A 19,988-nucleotide genomic window follows, 5' to 3' on the forward strand; every position below is an offset into this window, starting at 1 on the left:
ATTAGAACCTGGGGTGGGACCAGGGTGGGCATCAGTGATTTTTAAGCTCTCCAGGTGTTTGCAGTGTGCAGACAATGATGAGGGCGACTAACTAAGAAAATACAACACTTATACAGACATACTTTATATTACAGGTTCAGTTCCAGAGCACTGCAGTAAAGTGAGTATTGCAATAAAGGGAGCCATAATCTTATTGCTGGTGGGGGGGTCTTGCCTTCAATTTGTAGAAAACGCAACATCTGTGAAGCTCAATAAAATGAGCTATGCCTGTAGGCTCTTTCTGTTTGGGCATGTGGGACCTGGGGGCAGCCTGGGTTCGAACCCTGCCTCCATTACTTGCTAGTAGTCGTGCCGTTGCAAGTGTTTCCACTTCTGAAAGCATCAATCTCCTCATCTGTAAAGTGAGAATAATAATGAAAGTGCCTACCTTGTAGGGCCAGTGTGGGATTAAACGTGATAATCTGCTTGTAACAGCGGTGGTCCGTGAGTGCGGGCCATTCCCTCATTACTCGTACTCTGCGCTGCCTCGTCTCTGCCTCCAAAATGCCGACTCCTGTGTCTGCTTTAGCTTCAAGTTCCCACTGCTTTGTCTGTACAGTGCCTTGCACATGGCGGCACTCAATAAATATTTGTTGAATAAATGAGTTGGAAGGAGAGCCTTGCGTAATGTTAAGACTTGCTCCTAATTTAGCTCTGGAAGAAATCCAAAGCCCATACATTGATTTTGGTTCGTTTATTCCTTTTATTGAGTGTCTGCAATGTGCTGAGCTCTAAGACACTATTGCTGTCATTAAGGAGTTGAGGGTCTAGGGAGAACACAGATTCATGAGCTTGCGTTTTCTTGATTTTGCTATAAAGTTGGCACAGAAGCACTGTGGGCACACAAAGGAGGAAGAAGAGAGGAGAGAGGGAGGAGGAAAATATCTGCACAGGATGGAAAATGACCTGTGAGCTGGGTCTTAACAGTGAGGAGCTTGGCATACAGAGAAGCAGGGATGGGCATTTGAGGCAGAGGGAACAGCAGCTACAAAGCCCAAGAGGCCCTGAGGATGTGGTACAATCTGAGGACGGTATGACTGGCAGGAAAGAGCGTGGGGTCCACAGTGGTGGGAGACAAGGCTGGGCAGGCCGGTTGTGGCCTGGATGGGAGAGGCTTGAGGCCTGCGCTAAGAGACTGGGGCCTTGTCCTGTCAGCCAGTGGAATCCAGTCGTGTTTGTGAGCCAGGAAGGTAAGCAGAGCGCACCTGTGCTTGATTTCCTTCTTTGAGGCCATTCTGGCAATAACTCCTTAACCGGGTGAGTCCTTTGCTGTCCTCCTACTGGTACCTGCCAGGGAGAAGACTGTCAGGTTGCCTCCACTTCTGGGGGAGATGAATGAGAGTGGGTACAGGGGAGGGTGTAGGTGGGGGTGGCGATGATTCCTGAGCGTTGCATTTCTTGGAGGCGTACTTGCCCGTTTCAACCAGCTGCAAAAGTTGAGGCAGCCTAAGAAAAACAGGTGGGCAGCAGAGCTTAGCGCAAAGGCTCCCAGCTGGCTGCGAGTCAGGAGACCTGCCTTTTCCCTTTGTTTTAAAGCATGACTGGTACCTTGGGCACTTAATTCCCGATCAGGTCCCCAGTTTCATCGGCTGTGAAATGAAGGGGGTGGACCAGGTGATCTTCCCACTCCTTGATTCCAAGGAAGCAAGAAGCTCGGGGCCTCAGTGTGGGCTTTTGTGGATAAGCTGCTGATGGTGAGGTCTCCCAGGCAGAACAAAGCCTCTTCTAGACAGGACAGGAGGCTTTTCAGAGTAGGTGGGTGATAAGGCCACATCCGTACCTGACTTTTGCTCCTAGAGCTGGCCACAGCCCCAGGACTAGGAAGCCACTCCTTACCCAGGTGAGATTTGTGGACCACAGGAGGTGGGGGAGTGGAGTTCCCTCAAGACCCAGCAGGAAGTAGCCCAGATGCCTTGGCAAAGCTGCCGTAAGATGCAACTAAGGTCTGGCTGCTCCAGACCCTTTGGGGTGCTCCTCCTTCCCCAGCCACCCCTCTCTCCCCCAGCAATGTGTCGCCCACAGGAGCCAAATCCAGAGGCAGGTACTGGGCTCCAAGGGGTAGGGTGGTGGGTGGGAGTGGGAGGTCAGCTGGGGCTTCTGGGCCAAAGCCCAGAGGAAAGATGGCAGGCACCTCACCTTGGCAGCCACACCAGGTGGGCCCCAGTGTCCTGGAGACTGCCTCCCTCCACGTACACCGTGAACTCTACGTGAATAATTTTGTGATTTAAAAAAAGATCACACGTGGATTAAGAGGACCTAGCGGTCATTCACACAGCGAACACGTCCTGAGGGTTTACAGTGCTGAGTCCTGTGCAAGAACAAAGGGCCTGTACTCGGAGCTCCCACAGGGGTGAGCGCAAGATCTCATGGCATCACCTGGGAGGTTCAGGGGACACTGCCAGGAGAAGAGAAGCCCAAGCTGAGACCCGGAGGGCAGCTCAGGGGCGGGAACAGTCTAGGCAGGGTCAGAAGGCGGTGCTGCGAGGAGTTGATTGTGGTCAAAGCAGGGACTGACAAGGAAATGTTCTTTCTCCTGCACTCACCAGAATTATAGTCAATTATTTGTATCAGTTGAGAAGGAAATGTTCTTTCTTCTGCACTCATCACAATTATAGTCAATTATTTGCATAAATATCATTTAATATCTGTATCCCCAGCTAGACCACAAGCTCCAGGAAAGAGGACGGTGTGCATTAGGTTCTCTGTAGGATTCCAGTACCCAGCACGATGCCTAGCACATAGTAAGTGTTCAGTTAAATTGGTGTGCAAGTAAGTGAGAAATAATTCTTGTGCTAGTGTGAGTTCGATCAGAAAAGGCTGTGAAGCCATGCTAATGAGTTTAGGTGTTATCCTAAGGACAATAGGGAGCCCCTGAAGGTTTTAAGTACGGGAATGACTGAGTCAGTTTTGAGCTCTGGAAATCCCTTTTTGGCTTTGGTGTGGAGAATGGCTGGAGACAGAGTCCAGGTGGCAGAGGATGGTGACCAAACCTCAAGCTGTGGCTGTGGAGATGAGCGCACCACACAGATTTGAGGGAGATGTGCTCCTGGGGTCCAGGGAGTGACTAGACATAAGGAGCAAGGGGAGACTGAGGCACAAGGAGGGTGCCCAGGCTTCTAGTTTGGCAGGTTTACCACCCAGGTCCTGTAGGACCGTATGCACATCACATGGGTCACTGTCCTTATCCCGATTCATTGTCTCTCTCTGACTCTCCCTGAAGTAGGCGTGAGCCCTGAGGGCCGGGGCCAGGTCCTAGTCACCTTTGCCTCCCTGGTGCCCAGCACATAGTGGCTGCTCAGTAGGTGTTTAGGTAGTGAAATTCTGGTTGGAAATTTTATATGCAACTTTCAGGGTGGGTGATGTTATTAATAAATGCAGTGTCATTGACATCTTTCAAAACATGGGTCACATGAAAAAGTCAATTGAGTTTGGGAAGCAGTGGTCAGAGGCCTGGGCAGTAGGTGGAGTGGAGGAGGGGGAGGGACATAGGGAGGCGTTGGAGGGGACTCCCCTGAGCTGTGAGAGTCTCTGGCCACAGGAGACCTTCTGGGTTTGCTAACCAGTGCTTGCCCCGGCCTCTCTGAGATGGGAGCCTGTAGGGAGCAGCAGGTTTGGAGAACTAGGTGATGAATTTGGGAACCGGTAGGACATCCAGCTGGAGATAGAAATTGGTAGAAGTAGAAGGTTCTGGAAACTTTTAGGTGTGAGTGAGAAGATGTAAGGTGAGCTGTGGCAGGATGTGGAGAGGAGGGCTGGGATGCCCCAGAGAAAAGAACTTGTAAGGAGGAGGCAGAGGAGTGAGCCAGGGAGGACTGAGAATCCTCAAGACTGTGAGGCATGTGACTTCTTCTCTGTTCCCTTCTCATTATTGTCCCATTATTGTAGCTGGGGAGAGGCACAGCCCTGCAGAGCCTGCTTTGAGAGCCAGCTTCACAGGGTTGTATGCTTGGCTCACCTCCCTTTTGTGGTCTCAAGAATGCAACATCCTGTGGTTTCCCTCTGTCTTCACAAGGCTGGCCTCCTGGCCTGCTGCACTTGCCCCTCAACTCAGTCACTTAACATTTCATTTCCGCTCTTCACCCTTGTTGCCCTCGACACCCGAGGTTTCTCCCGTGAATTCTCAGGATAGCCCTGCCATCCTGGCTGTGCCCTGGGGGGAGTCGAGGGTACTTGCTAGTTTCCTCCCACTTCCTCCCTGCTTCCCCGCCCCGCCTCTCCTCCCTCTGGTCTGGCTGCGGAGAAAGGTCCAGAGCTGGCAGCAGAGGAAACCCAGGGCTGGCCATCCTCCCAGCCATTGCACGTCCAGGTTCCGCGGCCTGTGGGGTACGGGGGTGCGCTGGCACGGCACACGTACAACAGGCACTTCGGGAGAAAAGCCATGGTTGGTAGCATTTATTTCTGGTGTAAATATCCCCACCGTGACCAATTTCAAGCGACCAACAGTGAGTCACTGAACACAGAATTGGGAAGAGGTGCAGCAGCACCCTCCCATGTAACGTTTCCCTCATACAGACACAGTAGGCGTAGATCGCCGCGAGAGCATAATTACAAAATGTAGTGAAATAACTGGGAAGTGACGAGTTTGGGTGTTTATTACTTTTTAAAAATATAACACTGTCTTGTAAGGTTTAACAATTTCAAATGTAAAATAATGGCCGTTTCACAACTCATTTGCAAAATTCTTGAAAATGTAACACTTAGCTCTTCCAAGCACTGTGAGCTGGCTCCAGCAAACCACTCAATGCGCCTGGGCCCCGAGAACGGGGAGACTCCAAACCCGGGAGCATAAGGGACAGTGCTTACGCTGATGTGCACTCTTGCCTGGCATCCTCTCCCTGCCCAGGCCGTGGGCACCCAGTATGGGTGACAGGTGATGGGCAGCAGGCTTCAGTGTCCCCATTTATAGTCAGACCCAGGAGGAGCAGAGCCTGGCCCTGTGCACCTCTCCCACCTGGCACACTTGCACTTTCCTGTGCCCGTGCAGGCCCCAGGCTCTGGACACCTACCCTGGCAGCCCCCCGAACCACGAACACTTGTTTGTGGTGCAATGTCCTTGCCTTTTGAAGGTGTGAAATCTGGTGAGGGTTGGAACTTCCACGTTGCTCAGAAAGTGGGCTTGCCTAATCATCCCCAATGAAGGAACCAAAGAGAACACAGCCTCTTTCTGAACCTTCATTTCCATGCACTACAAGGAGGGTAGTGCTGGGTCTGAACAGATGTGAGACAGAAGAAAGCTTCAGGGGTGCAACTGAACCTAGGGTCATTCAGTGAGAATAAAAAGCGTAGGTGAGTTCATTCAATACATTCTCAATGTGCCAGTCTTTGTGCTAAGTCCCAGGGACATCAGAGATGGTGACTCACAGGGGTGAAAACCTGTTACGGAACTCAGGTTGGGCTGCTTGCCGCTGGTGAGCCAATGATGGAGAGACAAGTGTCAGTGGAAACAAGAGTAGGTTTATCCAAAATGCCGACATTCTGGGAAGATGGCAGACTACTGTCTCGAAGGCCGCCTTCTCTCTTCCTAGAATGGTCAAGGAGTTTTATAGGTACACAAGAAGAAGCAGAACAAAGGAAAGGGGGAGTTAGTCATGTGATTCCTCTGGGAGAGCGTCTCCTGGGGTCTGGTTTGTTCCGCGATGGTTATCTTGAACCAGGTCTTAGGGGTGAGTCATATGTCATCTGATGGAAAATTGCAGTCAGAACTGTGGCCTCGTCGCTGGGGTTGGGATGGCTGAGGACTGACTCAGTTTCTTTCTTTCTGGCAATTGACCAGATTAACCAGGTGTGCATGTAGCCTGGAGAAAACACAGTGTTTGAATCAGGTAGGAGGGAAAGGAGAAAGAATAAAAAGAATCTAAATTGTTAAATCTTGAAAAGCACAGGGTCACCCTTACAAACCTTGGTTGGCTACCCCAGTGTCACGCGGGGTGGCAGGTGGGGTCTCTGGTCCCGCTCCCCACATAAGAACGCAGGATATGCTGAGGCCAAAAAGGAACACCCACGGAGCCATAGGTAGGGGAGTCAGACCACTATATTCTCGCTGACGGCTGGGTTGGAGACACAGGAAGCAGGAGTCACACTCCGCAACCTGCCATCCACTTCTCTCTGCCAACCAACCTCACTTGCTAGCTGCAATCCACCCTGCTAACTGCAATCCGCTCTTGCTAGCTCAGCCACCATCTTCTTGCTAACCTCCACTTTTCTGCTAGCGTAGCCATCGGCAGTTATATTAGTGGCCAATGGCTCACTGGTTACAGCTGACGGCCAACTAGCCACAGCTGATGGCCATTTACTACCTGAGCCAGCACCTTTCCACATGAGGCTGAGATCCTGGAAAACTGCACTCCTGGCTCTGTCCTCACACCCAGGAAATAAGGAACGCTGCTGGCTGATGTTCCTGCCAATGTCCATGGTGAAGGCTGGAGAAAAAGAGTCGCCTTCTACCACATCCCAAGTATGCCACAGGCCCTTGTTTGCGTCTTTCCCTCCACTAAAGGTGCCTTCCCTTGCTCATAATCACAGCCAATCACAAGCCAACCCCATGGCACCAGGCCCCTCCCAGCTGCCTCTCTGCAGCTGCTGCCTCTAGTACCTGTAGTGCTTCGACATTGTCCCTTGGGATCTCCCTTTGTGTGTGGGGTTCATGTGCTCTGATTTCTAAACTCAGGGAGGCTAGGACCTTGTCACTCATTCATTCACTCATTCAGCAGAGAAAGGTCTGGGGAGGAGGAAGAAGGATGGAAGGTCTGTTTAAGACTATGTGGGCTAGTTCAGGGATGCATCCACCCTGAGCAGAAGCAGAAGGAGAGGCTGAGGGAGGCAGGCTGCTGGTCACCTACCAGACCTCAGGTTTCAAACGTTTATCTACAAACACCATTTCCATCCCAGCAACTGGGGCTGGCTTCCCGCTAGGTGTCTGAGGCTCCCCAAGTCAGTTTTAAGCAATCACAAGATATGATTAATGAAAACAAAATCGAAAAGAGGAATAAAGGAAAGGAAGTGGAGAAATACTTACAACCACGGTAACTAACCCCCTGTTCTGCTGTCCTTGCAGACCCTGTGCAAGTAGATACCTGCCTTTTGTAAATAGTGAAACAGTGTCCACATGCCTGGTAGTTACTCTCTTTTTAATCGGCTAAAAGGTGACTCTCAGAGGGACATTCCATGGATTCCGCTTGGTTCCCCGCCTCCCGGCAGCCTCGCTCAACTGTGGTAAAGACTTTTTTATTTCTTCATTCTGAGCAAAAAAAAAAAAAAAAAAAAGGCTATTTCCATTAGTAAACCCAGTTCTAGTCGTATTCCATCTAGATGTGTAATGGTTTAAAGTTTGATTTCTCACTTTTTAACATTGCTCATTTGCAAAATATTTAGGGAGATTTAGCTGAAATTCAGGCACAACCCGTGGAAGGCTCAGGAGCAAGGCTAGGGCGCCGTCTACTGGTCGCTTCTAGTATGACAAAATTGAACGCAGTGAGCCTCCTGTTTTTACAGGTGAAAATGAGTTGATTTTAAAGTTAGAGATGGACAAGGTGTGAGACAACACGTGTAACTAACAAAGGGTTTGTGTCAGAATCCATAAAGAACTCTTACAAGTTAATATTAAAAAACTCAATAGAAAAATGAGCAAGGAGGCTTAAAGGGGCACTTTGTAATAGAGGATATACAATGGGCAATTCATTTATGAAAGATGGTCATCTTTTTTATTCTTTGAGACTCGCAGGAGGAAAAGAGGTGGAATAAGGTCTAGATATAGTGGAAGCTTAAATACAAACTGGAAAAAAAATCTCCCGGGTAATTCAGATTTTACCCAATAGGGGGAGTTCTTTCACTTCACTTTAATTTGCGAGATTAAACCACAATGCGGTACCGCCACACACCCTCCAGAATGATTAAAATTAAAAGACTGACAATGCCAAGTTGACAAAAATGCGGGGCATACTGCTGGTGAGAGTACAAATTGATACAACTTTGAAAAATTGTTCTGCATTATCTGCAGGCGGAGATTGGGACAACACGAGAAGGCCTTCTGGGCTTGGTGATGTTATATTTCTTGACATGGGTGGTTACGTTTATGATAATTTATCTTTGATTTGAGCACTTAAAAATATACGTAACGCCAGTTATAAATTTAAAAAATAAAAAAGTTAAAGCTGGAATGGTAGAGTGGGGTTCTTTACCAGGAGAATATAGGCAAGAGTATGGAAAGAAGATAGAAACTTGAGAAAGGAGAAAATCAAGTGTAGGTTGCAAAATACCTCTATGTATTTCAGATTCTTACCCCTAGGGAATCTGCATGTCTCTCTTCGCCCTGAGAAGTCTTGCCCTATGCAAACATTTTGTTTGGACTTTTTTTCCCTCTTGAATTATCTGCTTGGGAAGTAATAAAGAGCTAAAATATGTTCAGTAGCTTTTAGAAGAGCACTGGTGACCTCCGAGGAGATAGTTTGGTCAAGTGGAGGCAGTGAAATCCAAAGTACCATCCTGGTGCCTCAAAGAACTAGAACAAAATTAAGAAATGGTAAACTTTTGGCTACGTTTTTTTTTGCCAAGCATGCATGTAATTATATAAAGTTGAGTGCTCCTAAACTATTATACTTCCATTACTTTTAATACATCTATTATCTAAAACTTGGTTGTGATTTTAACTACATTAGTCTACACTGGATCCCGTTGATAGTACATGTTTACTAATTATAACTATATTTAAGAGTTGTCTGTGACCTTCTATTCCTGTATTACAACTCTACCTATATGACTTTGGGCAAGCCACTGCTCCTGGTCTCATTTTCTTTATTTGCAAAATGAAGATTATAATGTTCTTCAGAGAACCATCATGAGGATTAAATAATACATATAAAGTGCACAGTTCAGTGTCTGAAATGCAGTAAGGGCTCAGTAAATGTCAGCAATTATTTTTTCCGTAAACCAAAAATTGACTGTAGTTTGGTAAGGCTGACACATGGGAGGTAGGATAGTGGTGGTGCATGGAACTGTGGGTGGAGAAGCAAGCAGTCACCAGATCAGAAGGATTTTCTATGTCATTACCAAGAGGATGGACCTTATCTATAGGCCGTAGTTTCTCAGGCCATCCCTAATGGGAGTGTGATCTTCTATCACACAGAGGGTGAGGGTATGGCCCAAGATGCACTCCAAAAACAATGTTTCCTTTCCGGTGTAACTTTAAAATACATAGGAATTTTGTGTTTTATTCCATAACATGTTCAATGGAAGGGAGGTGGCCTTCAAAGATCAATTCTTGGTTGAGTGACTATAAAATCGATGGCATTTGGAAATAGTCTCAATACACTTTAGAAAAAAACATTTCCAACCAATTGAACCAACTTTTTGAGACCTCTTAATATCAAGATATCTTAAAGATGAGAATGCTTCTAAAACCAAATATATAGCAATGGCTAAACACTTTACATTCTATTAATACTTTGTTTTAGGGGTTTAAAAAATATCCTGGCCTTTGGGAAATATTCTTACACAAAAAAGCAAAGAGGATGGAAAACGCTTGTGTTCTGATAATTTTGCAACTCAAGTCAAGCTGTAACTGATTAAGAGCCTGTTCTAGGATTTGCCTTGTAGCTTTCACAGGTGAATATGATAGGTTAATGAATAGAAGCCTATCTCTTTACTCCAGGAAACTCTTCTCCTTACTCCACTTCTTCATGGATTGACTAAGGTCAAACATTCATTGTAATCACTGTTCAGAGGCAAATATCCCTGTAACCATTTACCTGTTAGCAGGTTTCCTTGGGAAAGGAAGTGGGGCAAAGATGATAAAGTGTGGGGTCAGATCTTTAATTCTAGAAAAGTCAAGGGAACAGAGGTGTGTCTTTATTGCTTTTATTAGGTCTCTAAAAATTTCCTACTTAAAAAAAAAATCCTACTTACCAAGAAATAGTTCAGTATATTTTGGAGAAAAACCAACCCCCACATATTTTTTTCCATAGTGTCAGCATTTTGTTAAAGCGAACAAAAATGTTAAAAACAAAACCTCAAAAACCAATATGCAGAAACTGACAAGTGAAACACAAAATAATTTGAAAGTCAAATCAGAAAAGTCCAGGACAGGAGACATGAAAGCTATTGGTAACTCACAAAGTATAGTATTTGTGTTTATTAGGTAATACCCATAGGCCAAACTTTGCAGTTTATGTTCTGTGAAAGTCCCATGAGTTCCTTAAACCAGAATCCTACTTGACGATGAGATCTTTGGTGATATTCACGAAGGCTGGACTTTAAAACCTCCTAATCTTAAACACATGATCAATGTACAGATGATATTTAGTCATAAGGCTTCATACTTGCTATTTATATTTAGTCTATTTTATAGCAATTATAGTCTATTTTATAGCAATTATAACAGATCATGGTTGGAACTGAATTATAACCCAAAATATTATTATACCAGTACATTAAATAAAGCTGAAAGTTTACCATAAACAAAAGCTTGTAAGGCTGTCACCCTAAATTAGATTTTAGCATCTGACATAAACAAAAAAAAAAAGACACATCAAAATAGAAATATAACTAAGTAGATAATCAAATAATATGCAACATCTCTTTATTAGTATAACTTATCTAAAACTGTATTTTATTAGTATTTTCAAAAATCATAGTCTTTTCCTAGGTAACTGGAAAACTTTAAAGAACATATTTTAAAAGCCTGATAATTATTTTCATCTAATTTAGCAGATAAAATGTTATTTTTCATTTGTGAGCTCCTAGTTGGCACGAATTACATAATGTATTCAACATACATACATTTTTATTTCCTTTTTTTGTCATTTACTTCAGTGAAAAATTAAAAAGTCAGGTGAATAAGCTTTATGTTGAAAAATAGTTAAATGATTCTGGTGATCACGGTGGTCTGGGCAGAGATCTGCTTTGCTAGTGAATGTTAGATAGAATATATGGTACATAGATAATATCTGAAATCCTGCTACTCTTTTCCTATATTTCTGCCCCAACTCCAAGGGGAACAGGTCAAGGGAGGAAAAGAACCTTTGGTGACTCAGGTAGCCTCAGACGGACCAGTCACAGCTCCTACGTAGGCTCCAGGAGGGCTGGCTGCATCCATGCATGCTGTGACAGCTTTCACAGGACAGCAGGAGCACACGGGGCTGGCAAGCTTTTCCCGTCAAGGGACAGGCAGCACATGTATTATGTCTGTCGTAACTTCTCAACTCTGCTACTGCAGCGGGAAAGTGGCCGTAGACAACACATAATCAAATGAGTGTCGCTGTGTTCAAGAAACACTTTATTTACACACTGAAATTTAAAGCTCACATAATTTTCACATCACAAAATGTTATAACTATTATTCTGATTTAAAAAACCCCACACCTTTAAAAATAAAAATCATTCTCAGCTTTTTGGGCCCAGGGGGCGTAGTTTGCTGACCCCTGGTCTACACTCTTGGAGCGTCATTACTCTTACATTTCACGATGGTCCTCACCAGTCTTTCACAGGGGTTTCTTTCTTTCCTTTCTGCCATTGTTGCTGGGGCTAGAGGGACATTAAAAATTGACTGATATAAAATAAAAAGGTAAAGGTTCTTTCAATGTCTTTCTGTACTCTATCTGGAAGATTCTTTTCCAGGCTTATTTTTTAAATCTCTAAGAGGGCATTGCAATCTGAAATTGTAAGACGAGATACGCTATCATCTATTTTCTAATGCTTTTCTTTTAAAGATTATGTTTCAAGGCCTACTATTACTTAATCAATTAAAACTACCCCAGAAATTTAAGGGACTGTACATTTTCATTTTTTAATAAACCACATGGCAAAACAATACTTTATTTAATAAATGTGTAGGAAATTACAATTTAAAAGTTGCAAATACAGTACATATACATATATATACTTTGATTTTAAATTACATGGACAAACCCCAGCTTCAACATCTTTCTAGAATCAATCATATGCAAAATATCTGGTTTCTGAAGGGGTATATGGAAAAGTATATACAATTTTTTAAACTGTGATATGGCTTACTTAATAACATTTATTTAGAGAAGCATAAGCTTTGCAGATGTACAGTATCTTCCGGGAGCAAAGTGGACTTACTGGCACATTTCAATTTTATGTTGCAGTTATTTCAGAATATACTTAATTGCAGTATTTAAATTGACACTGTCAGAGATTTAACTGTGCAAGTCTCTCCATAAATGTTTTCCAATATTACCCCAAATCAGAAACTGTTTATTGGTACTCATAATATGATTAGAAAAAACAAGTTAGACCCTTTGTAAGCGAGAATTCAGTGACAGACTGGCCTGAATGCACAAATACAATTCAACACTGAGAAACTCCCACAACTTCTTTCCTGCAATTTGCATGTTACTACCAACATCACACTCTCCCTAACTGGCGATCTGCGAAACAGGTCTGAAGCCGTCTGGTGGGATTCACAGGACAGGTCTGTAGTTATGGTTTGCAAATGGTATTTTAATCGATTACTGACTTGAAGATCAAACTTGCCTCCCTTCCAGACAGCATATACATATATGGAGGCGTCACTGTTCATTTGTGACTACTACCCAACTGGCTCATGAGCTCAGCTTGGTTCAAAGACAAACCGAACCAAATGAACTAATCTTACACCTAAGAACACATTTTGTAACTTCAAATTTACTGTATACAAGGTACAGTCAACAGAGAATTGCCTAACACCTAATTCCAAAGGGGCTCAAATTCTCTAAGAACACCTTATTCGTTGTGATGAACCAATTAATATACATGCAGAGAAAAAAAATAAATATGGCAAATTGTGCTTGTTTCAGAAGTGAATGGTTATAAAAGTAGTGAGAGTGATGGTTTGAGCCACAACCCAGAGTCTTAGCAACCATCTGCACTGTGGTTGCAGAGTACAGTCTGCTTCTGTCACTTATTCTATAAAGTTCAGTGCAGAGACTCTGGATCAGGAACAGTCAGCTGTTTAAAAAAACATTCTTCCCCACCTAGAAACATTTTTCTAAGTGGTCTTTGTTTCTGAAAGGCCTTTTCTCACATTAAAATGAAAGGGAAGCTCCTGTTATCGGATTTTCCCTGTGCCCAGTCTGGGAAAATTCTACTAAAGACAAACACTGTCTGTCAGTCAGGACATCTGGGTTCAAGAGACAGAACCAGAACCCTGACACTCCTAAGAGCAGGAAACTTCATTTTAGAAAATGGAAATAAAGCATAAAAAAGGTGAAAAAGAAATGGCAAAATAAGAAACCCAGTGACATGGCAAACAATACTGATGAGAGCCGCAACTGTGGCTAATGGAAATGTAAGTAAGAATTAGTCACTTCTGGTTCTGCACTTCAAAGTTCTCTGAAATAAGCCTTATTCAACTACATTCCCTACATTGTATTTCTAAGGCAGCATGGTCGTTAATGAAACAATAGGCCTTTTCCTAAAATAAATCAAAAGGCTGCATCTGGCTAGAGTTGGGAAACACAGGTTTCTGTACACAAGTAACTTTGATTATTTGCAAATGTCAATTAAAACACATCACACTGAGGAACTGCCCAGTTTTGATGTTGTGGTCTGTTTTTCCAGTGCAAAACAAACCCAGGGGTTAATCCACACTCAGCCACCGCTTTTCACAGGACAATGGGGAGCTCTCTGTCCAGAGCTGGCCAAGGGGTGTGGCTGCTGGCAGCCGCTGGGCTGGTGATGGGCAGACCCAGCACTGGGGCAGAAGCTGGGCGTGCCTGCTCGCATCTGCTAAGGCCACAGCCTTCCTTCTCTGTGGGTTTTGTCAAGGTACAGAAAGTGCAATCTATCAATTCTCCAATCTCACAGACTCAGTAAAATACAAAATCTGTAGTTCTTGCTACAAAAGGCAAAGCACAGGAAACTTCCTATGTACCTCACTTTAAACAGAGCATGACAATTAAGATTTACAAAAATTTTCAGTGTTTCTGCATTTTACAAAACGATCCTTTTTAATCCTAAATAGATTTTAGATTGTTTTACCTGATAACTTTTCAAGGAACAGTTCGACATGAAAATTCAGATATATACCTATTTAACATAAAGGAAAGTTTATAAGAAACAAGTTCAGTAGATATGGAAAAATCTGCAAATATGAGAAAACCCATTAACATATAATGAATATTCTTTTCCTTTCTCTTGCTAAGTACCCAAAGTCCATAAATTTCCAGATATGCACTGAAATGCCTCTCATTTATTCTTACTTGCTTTCTATATTTAAGAGTATTTTGATTTAAACAGTTTATATGTTTGTGAATTTTTTGAAAAATTAATTATTATTTTAAATGGATTCACAGTAAGAATCCCATACATTTTTCAATTCAATTTAACAAACTCTGGGCTTTATTAGGTACCATTAACCCTCATAAACCCTTTTATTGGATACCATCAACTATTAACAATCTTTTAGGTGAACTCAGGTTTTATCTTAGGTTTACTTATACTGCGGTACTTGGCAAAAAGATGAAATCTGTTTCCTATTCTTCATTTATATTCTAAGTCATCTGAATGTCTATCTAGGGTTTCAGCTCATAATCTGTCTGGTACGTTGTTACTTTACTCTGATTCTCTGTTGAAAATGAATTCTTAATGTGCATAATCTCAAAACCAAAAGTTGCAAAATGAAACATGAATAGTCACAGTTGCCTCTTTAAAAAAACTTTAGGTTGCTTTTGGTTTGGAAATGTTTATGCTTAGCCTCCCTACAACACAGATTTAATGTTCATCCTATACCAGTGCTTTAAAACACACACACACACAGTAAAAAACCCTTGAAATGTTTGTTTTCTCAGAGTAACATCTTACCCCAATCCTTCTGAGCATTTCTGTTATGGTATTATTGGAAAACCTCAAAATTATATCTTAGGGTTTCTCGAGTCCCTGGAGAATCCCTAACCCATATCATGGAATAGAAATTCTCTCTAGAAGAATGTGGTTAATCTACATGTGAGAGGTGGGTATTACAAACTGAACCTTAGCCCTCTAGAGTTCTGTTCTGAAAGGGTACACACAGATTAACTGGTGGCAGGAAGCAAAGAACCACGCAAACTTTCTGTACAAAATGTAAGGCAGTTCTTAAAAGGACAGGGCATCATTGTTTACACTTTGCAGTCTCTTGCTGTTCGTAAGTAAAGATAAATTCCATGAACAATAAAAGTGATTTCAGGAAGACTTACATCTAAACCTCCACAACCCATCCTCACTCCTATATTTTGTTTAAATTATCATATAGGAACTTGAGTTTAAGATTAACTTCTGCCATCCAGATTAATATTGAAAATATTTCCTAAATAATTTAATGACACTGACCACATTATGACCACAATATGTAAAGATTTGGTTCTGATAAGATTACAAATAACCAAAAACGTTAACTTTGAGATTCAAAACCCTGTAAAATCTGGAAAAAGTTGTTTATATAAAGTATAACTATACCAATAACATTAAGAGTTATTTGTGAAATAAAACATCTCTGAAACACTTAGAATACATGCTTATTCCACTCTGGATAATTACTAGTACTTTCTGAAATCTGTTGAGAAATAGTTTCTGTAAAAAGAGAGCTAGGTGTCAAATTCTAGAAGCTGGGTGTCAAGATTACATTAAAAAAAATTCAGTTTTCCAGCACTGGCTTGATACAAAATGGTCTTTGAAAAGTATTTTTAAATGCAAATAGAGAACTCTTGATGCTTCCTTTAAGACATGTACTCTGTCATAATTAACGAAGTATGGTCTTGGATTGTCTTCTATGAGGTATCTGTAGAGTCACGTCTCATTCTGTAAACACTGTTTTAGAAACATCTTCATCTGAAAATCATGGTAAAGTCTCATTTACCATAAACAGAAACTAGTACTGTCAGGCTGACTGCAAGACTGGTGTGTGATGTGGACACAGCTGTCAGGGATCCCATTTTCTCATGTAGGTGTGCATTTATTGCTCTCAAGTCTGTGACTGCAGGATAAATAAGGCAGAAAGTAGTCCCCCAAACAACTCAAATTAGAGGCTGGATCTCTGACAATTTGCGCAAGTTCTGTCCACTTCTTGCCTGTAACTCTGAAGCTGAATAGTACATTTATACATGCCAAACGTGTTCAATAACAAATGCTTTGCTTTGGACTGCACTTCCTCCCATTTAGATGAACTTCCAGGAACTGCAATGTCAAGAAAATGTCATTACTATTTTCATTGTACATAATTACACATTAGCGAATAAGACACAGGGAAAAAAAACACCTTAGTATACTGTGAACATATTTTTATTAGTTTGAGTTCTACCCTCTTGAAGCTATTCTGTTAGAGAAGTGTGTCAGTTTATAAAGCCAGACTGGCCATTATCCCAATCTCTCTAGCTCACTATCAGGTAGAGAAAGAATACTATAAATCAATTGCAAGTCTTTCATCTTTGGTACTTTTTCTTTTATAAACCATATGCATGTACTATTTAGATAAAAAATAAAAAGCATCAATCTCTGAAATGATTTAAAGAAATAAAAACATAGGGTCTAGCTTTTCTTTTGTAGAAAAAGCTTGGTAAATATACTCAATGCTTTTAATCTGAAGGCAAAAATCTATTTGTAATGTCTCATCTCAAAGACATCAAAAATTATTGCTCTGCTATCAATACTGACCTGCAACTCACGTTTTGAAGAGCCCACACCTCCCTTAAAATAAATCTTTCCAGGAGAAAAGTCTTCCTACTTAATTATAACACAGATGTTTAATTCCCAAGATAGGAGTCCACCAACCCCCGCATTTACCCTCAGCAACATACTTAGCTGTATGTGGACTATGGCAGTGGGTTTTCCTGAAGTGAGAGACCAGACATTTAAATCCTCCACAGAATGTACATCTTCTATTTTCATCAAGGCTTCTTTGATATAGTCTACATTTAGATGCCTCGGTACACCTATTAGTCCAGAATATAGCATTTATAAGTAACATATTTGGGGAAAAAAGTTATACATTATGGCTAGGACCTTGTTTTTTAAAGAAACCAAATGGCTTTACCAAATTCATTTTAAACGAACATTTTAAAATATACTAATACTTTAACACGTTGCGTATGGATCACGAGAATCTTCACGAGGGATTTAAACCCCGCCATACGCAACATGTTAAGATAAACCGTGCACACATACAGCAGGATATACACAAGAGGTTAATAAATACTTTTAAAATGTTCATTCTCACTAAAAAGGAATGTTAAACCAGAGTATTTCATTTAACTAGTAAACTAGGATAGACAAAAAAAAATAAACAAACAAAAAAAAGGGGAACAACCAATAATGATAAATTTATTGTTGAGAACTTATATTTACAAGTAAGGCAGGGATGCTAAAAATATAACAAAGTATAGCAAGTTAAATGGAAACTAAGGAATCAATAAATAAACCCCTAAATATACCTGCATTAAGAATGAAAAGAGTTGCATTCTTGTCCTAGCTCCATAGTGTGTTAGCAGTGTCACCTTACTCAAGTTATGCTACCCCTCTGAACCTCAATTTTCTTGTTGGTAAATGGATATAATAACATGTGCCTTACCAATGTTTCTTAGCTATTATAAGGATCAAATGGGCAACAGATGGGAAGTACATGGATTTTTGTATGTTATATACATGTAAGGTGGTGTTACTGTAGCCTTGTAAATATCAGCAGAAAGAAAGGAAAAGACAAGGCTCCTGCCCTGCCTCCCCCACCCCCAATCTGATTTAGGGAAGCAATAAATCCACAGTGAGGGTATCAGTGAGATCTTACCTTCGAGTATTATAACTACTGTGTCCCATATGATGCGGAATGTTGTAAAAGCCACAAGTAATGAAAATACGTATGTACAGATGGGATCAGCAATCTTGTATTCTGGCTGTAAGATGATTGATCAAAATTGTGTGATTAAATACTGACAGACATAAAACAGACTGTAAAGCAAAGTAAGGCATACCCTGTATCCTGTTCTTTAGCAGGACTGGAGAATACCTTTAACACTTAGATATTGCAATTGAGTCTTCCCTCTTTCCTAGATTGTTTAAATGACTTTCCTCGTGGGACCTATTTCCAGAAGTTTAAGTGTTTGTTCTATTGTTTTCCTCTGTACCTTCTCTAAATCTTCCACCCAGAATATCAGAGCTGGAAGGAGTTTTAGCAGCCATCAATCTGATTTAAGCCCTTCATATTACAGAGGAAGGAACTCAAATTTAGAGTTGAGGGACTTGCTCAAGGTCAAAGCATTAATGGCAGAGCCCAGACTAGACTCCAAATCTCTGGATTTCACTACAGTGCCCATTCCACACCTGGCAGTTCAGCGACAAGGCTTAAAACTGAGTTCTCCAGTGAAGGCACGCCCACAGGCAGCGACAGACAAGTTACCTTGTGACGTGATTCTCCTGTGTTTAGTACTAACGAAAGAGCTAGCCTGGTGGCTCATTTAGGCTTATGTAAAAGCAAATGAAAAGGACTGGCACTGGTGTCCAGTATACTGATAAAACACAATCACCTTTAGTTTTAATGTTGAAATTATATATATTTAAAAATAGAAAAATTAGCAATCATATTACCTTGAATCGTATGATGTATGCGGCTATCAGCACACCAACACTCTGTACCAAATCGCCCAAAGCATGTACAAACGCAGCTCTCACTGCCAGGCTATCCTGCCCGTGGCTGCGTCCACACCCAGAACCAGTGGTAGGGGAACTTGAAGGCGGAGAGTGGGAATGGGCGTGATGATGACCAGACTGGTTCAACAGAAACCCCATTCTGTTAAAAGAGAACATTATTTTCTTCCTAACATTACTGATAAAAATATCTGTCACTAATCATACACTAAGGCAACCTGGAACTCACTCATTTAACAAATATATGAGCACCTATCACATATGTATCAGGTAGTGTTTTAGATGCTGGCGTCAAAACAGTGAATAAGACAGACATACCCCTACCCCCAGGGGAGCTTATGTTCTAGTAGGGAAGGCAGAGAAGTAAACAAATACCTAATATGCTGCCAGCAATGAGAATGCTGTGAAGAAAAGCATCGCCAGGGGATGGGGGGAATGGGGAGAGGTGCCAGAGGAGGCCTCTCTCAGATTCCCTCTGAACAGACACCTGAATGAAGTTAGGAAGCAAGTTGTGGTGCAAGAGTGTTCTAGGCAGAAGGAATACCAGGGAAAAGGCTCTGAGATGAAAATGTGCTGGATGTGCTTAAAAAAAGTGAGGCAGCCATTGTGGCAAAAATGAAGTGAGCAAGAGCGCTAGGAGATGAGCTGGAGGGGTCTCACTGGAAAGGCTTTGGTAAGGACTTGCGATTTTATCTGAAGTGCAAATGGAGGCCACTAGGACAGGGACTGGCAAACCAAGGTGTGTAGACTGTATCTGGCCCACTGCCTGTTTTTGTAAGTAGTTTTATTGGAACACAGCCACGCTCATTTGTTTACATACTGAATGTGGCTGCTTTTGTTCTCTAACAGCTGAGTTAAGTAGATGCAAAAGAGACTTATGGCTCTAAAAGCCTAAATATTTACTATCTGGCCCTTTACAGAAAAAGTTTGCTGACCTCTGATGCAAATGATTACGTATAAAAGGAAAAAAAAGTTGGTAGTTAAAAAAAATCTTGTTAACATAAAAGTATTATAAAAATTAAATTAAAAAAAATTTTGTCCTTAAATTCCTGATAGGTAGTCAAACTTCAGTGTCCCTGAGCAAACTAATGAGGAATTTGTAATTCCAACAGCGTTTTATCAACATTTATAAGAAAAATTTACGTGCTATACAATTATATTAAAATACCACTGCACATTACTGAATGCATGTATACTAGTTTCTAAAATGACAGTATTTTAAAATACTAATGTGAAAATAATAGAGTGTATGACACACGTCAATGTAAAGGTAGATACATGTCATTACACATTTATCCAAACCCATCTAATGTACAACACCAAGAATGAACCTTACTGTAAAC

The 19,988-nt window shown here is 41.8% G+C and overlaps 1 protein-coding gene and 1 long non-coding RNA gene across 4 annotated transcripts in view; one reads left to right on the plus strand and one right to left on the minus strand.

Annotated features, from left to right (window-relative positions):
• Positions 1–4,606: 4,606 nt before the first annotated feature.
• Positions 4,607–19,988, minus strand: part of SLC30A4 (solute carrier family 30 member 4) — a 31,533-nt gene continuing 16,151 nt past the window's right edge. Inside the window, exons 5-10 of one of the 3 annotated variants that reach the window (XM_074327795.2) lie at positions 18,586–18,787; positions 17,789–17,894; positions 16,806–16,940; positions 11,053–16,185; positions 7,055–7,276; positions 4,607–5,834 (exon numbers count right to left, since the gene is read on the minus strand). In XM_074327795.2, coding sequence (XP_074183896.2) covers positions 16,031–16,185; positions 16,806–16,940; positions 17,789–17,894; positions 18,586–18,787 — 598 coding nt within the window. In that variant the 3' untranslated portion in view covers positions 4,607–5,834; positions 7,055–7,276; positions 11,053–16,030. Of the gene's footprint in view, positions 7,277–11,052; positions 16,186–16,805; positions 16,941–17,788; positions 17,895–18,585; positions 18,788–19,988 lie in introns of all 3 variants that reach the window. The other 2 variants (XM_074327796.2, XM_074327794.2) reach the window with 2 other exon arrangements.
• LOC109460864 (uncharacterized) overlaps positions 7,112–19,988 on the plus strand; it is a 52,660-nt gene continuing 39,783 nt past the window's right edge. The window contains exon 1 of the long non-coding RNA XR_016020855.1: positions 7,112–7,251. This is a non-coding gene — a long non-coding RNA (uncharacterized LOC109460864). The remainder of the gene's footprint in view (positions 7,252–19,988) is intronic.

Source organism: Rhinolophus sinicus, chromosome 3, assembly GCF_057876585.1.
Source record: "Rhinolophus sinicus isolate RSI-liver-muscle chromosome 3, RSI-T2T, whole genome shotgun sequence".
NCBI classification, from domain to species: Eukaryota; Metazoa; Chordata; class Mammalia; order Chiroptera; family Rhinolophidae; genus Rhinolophus; species Rhinolophus sinicus.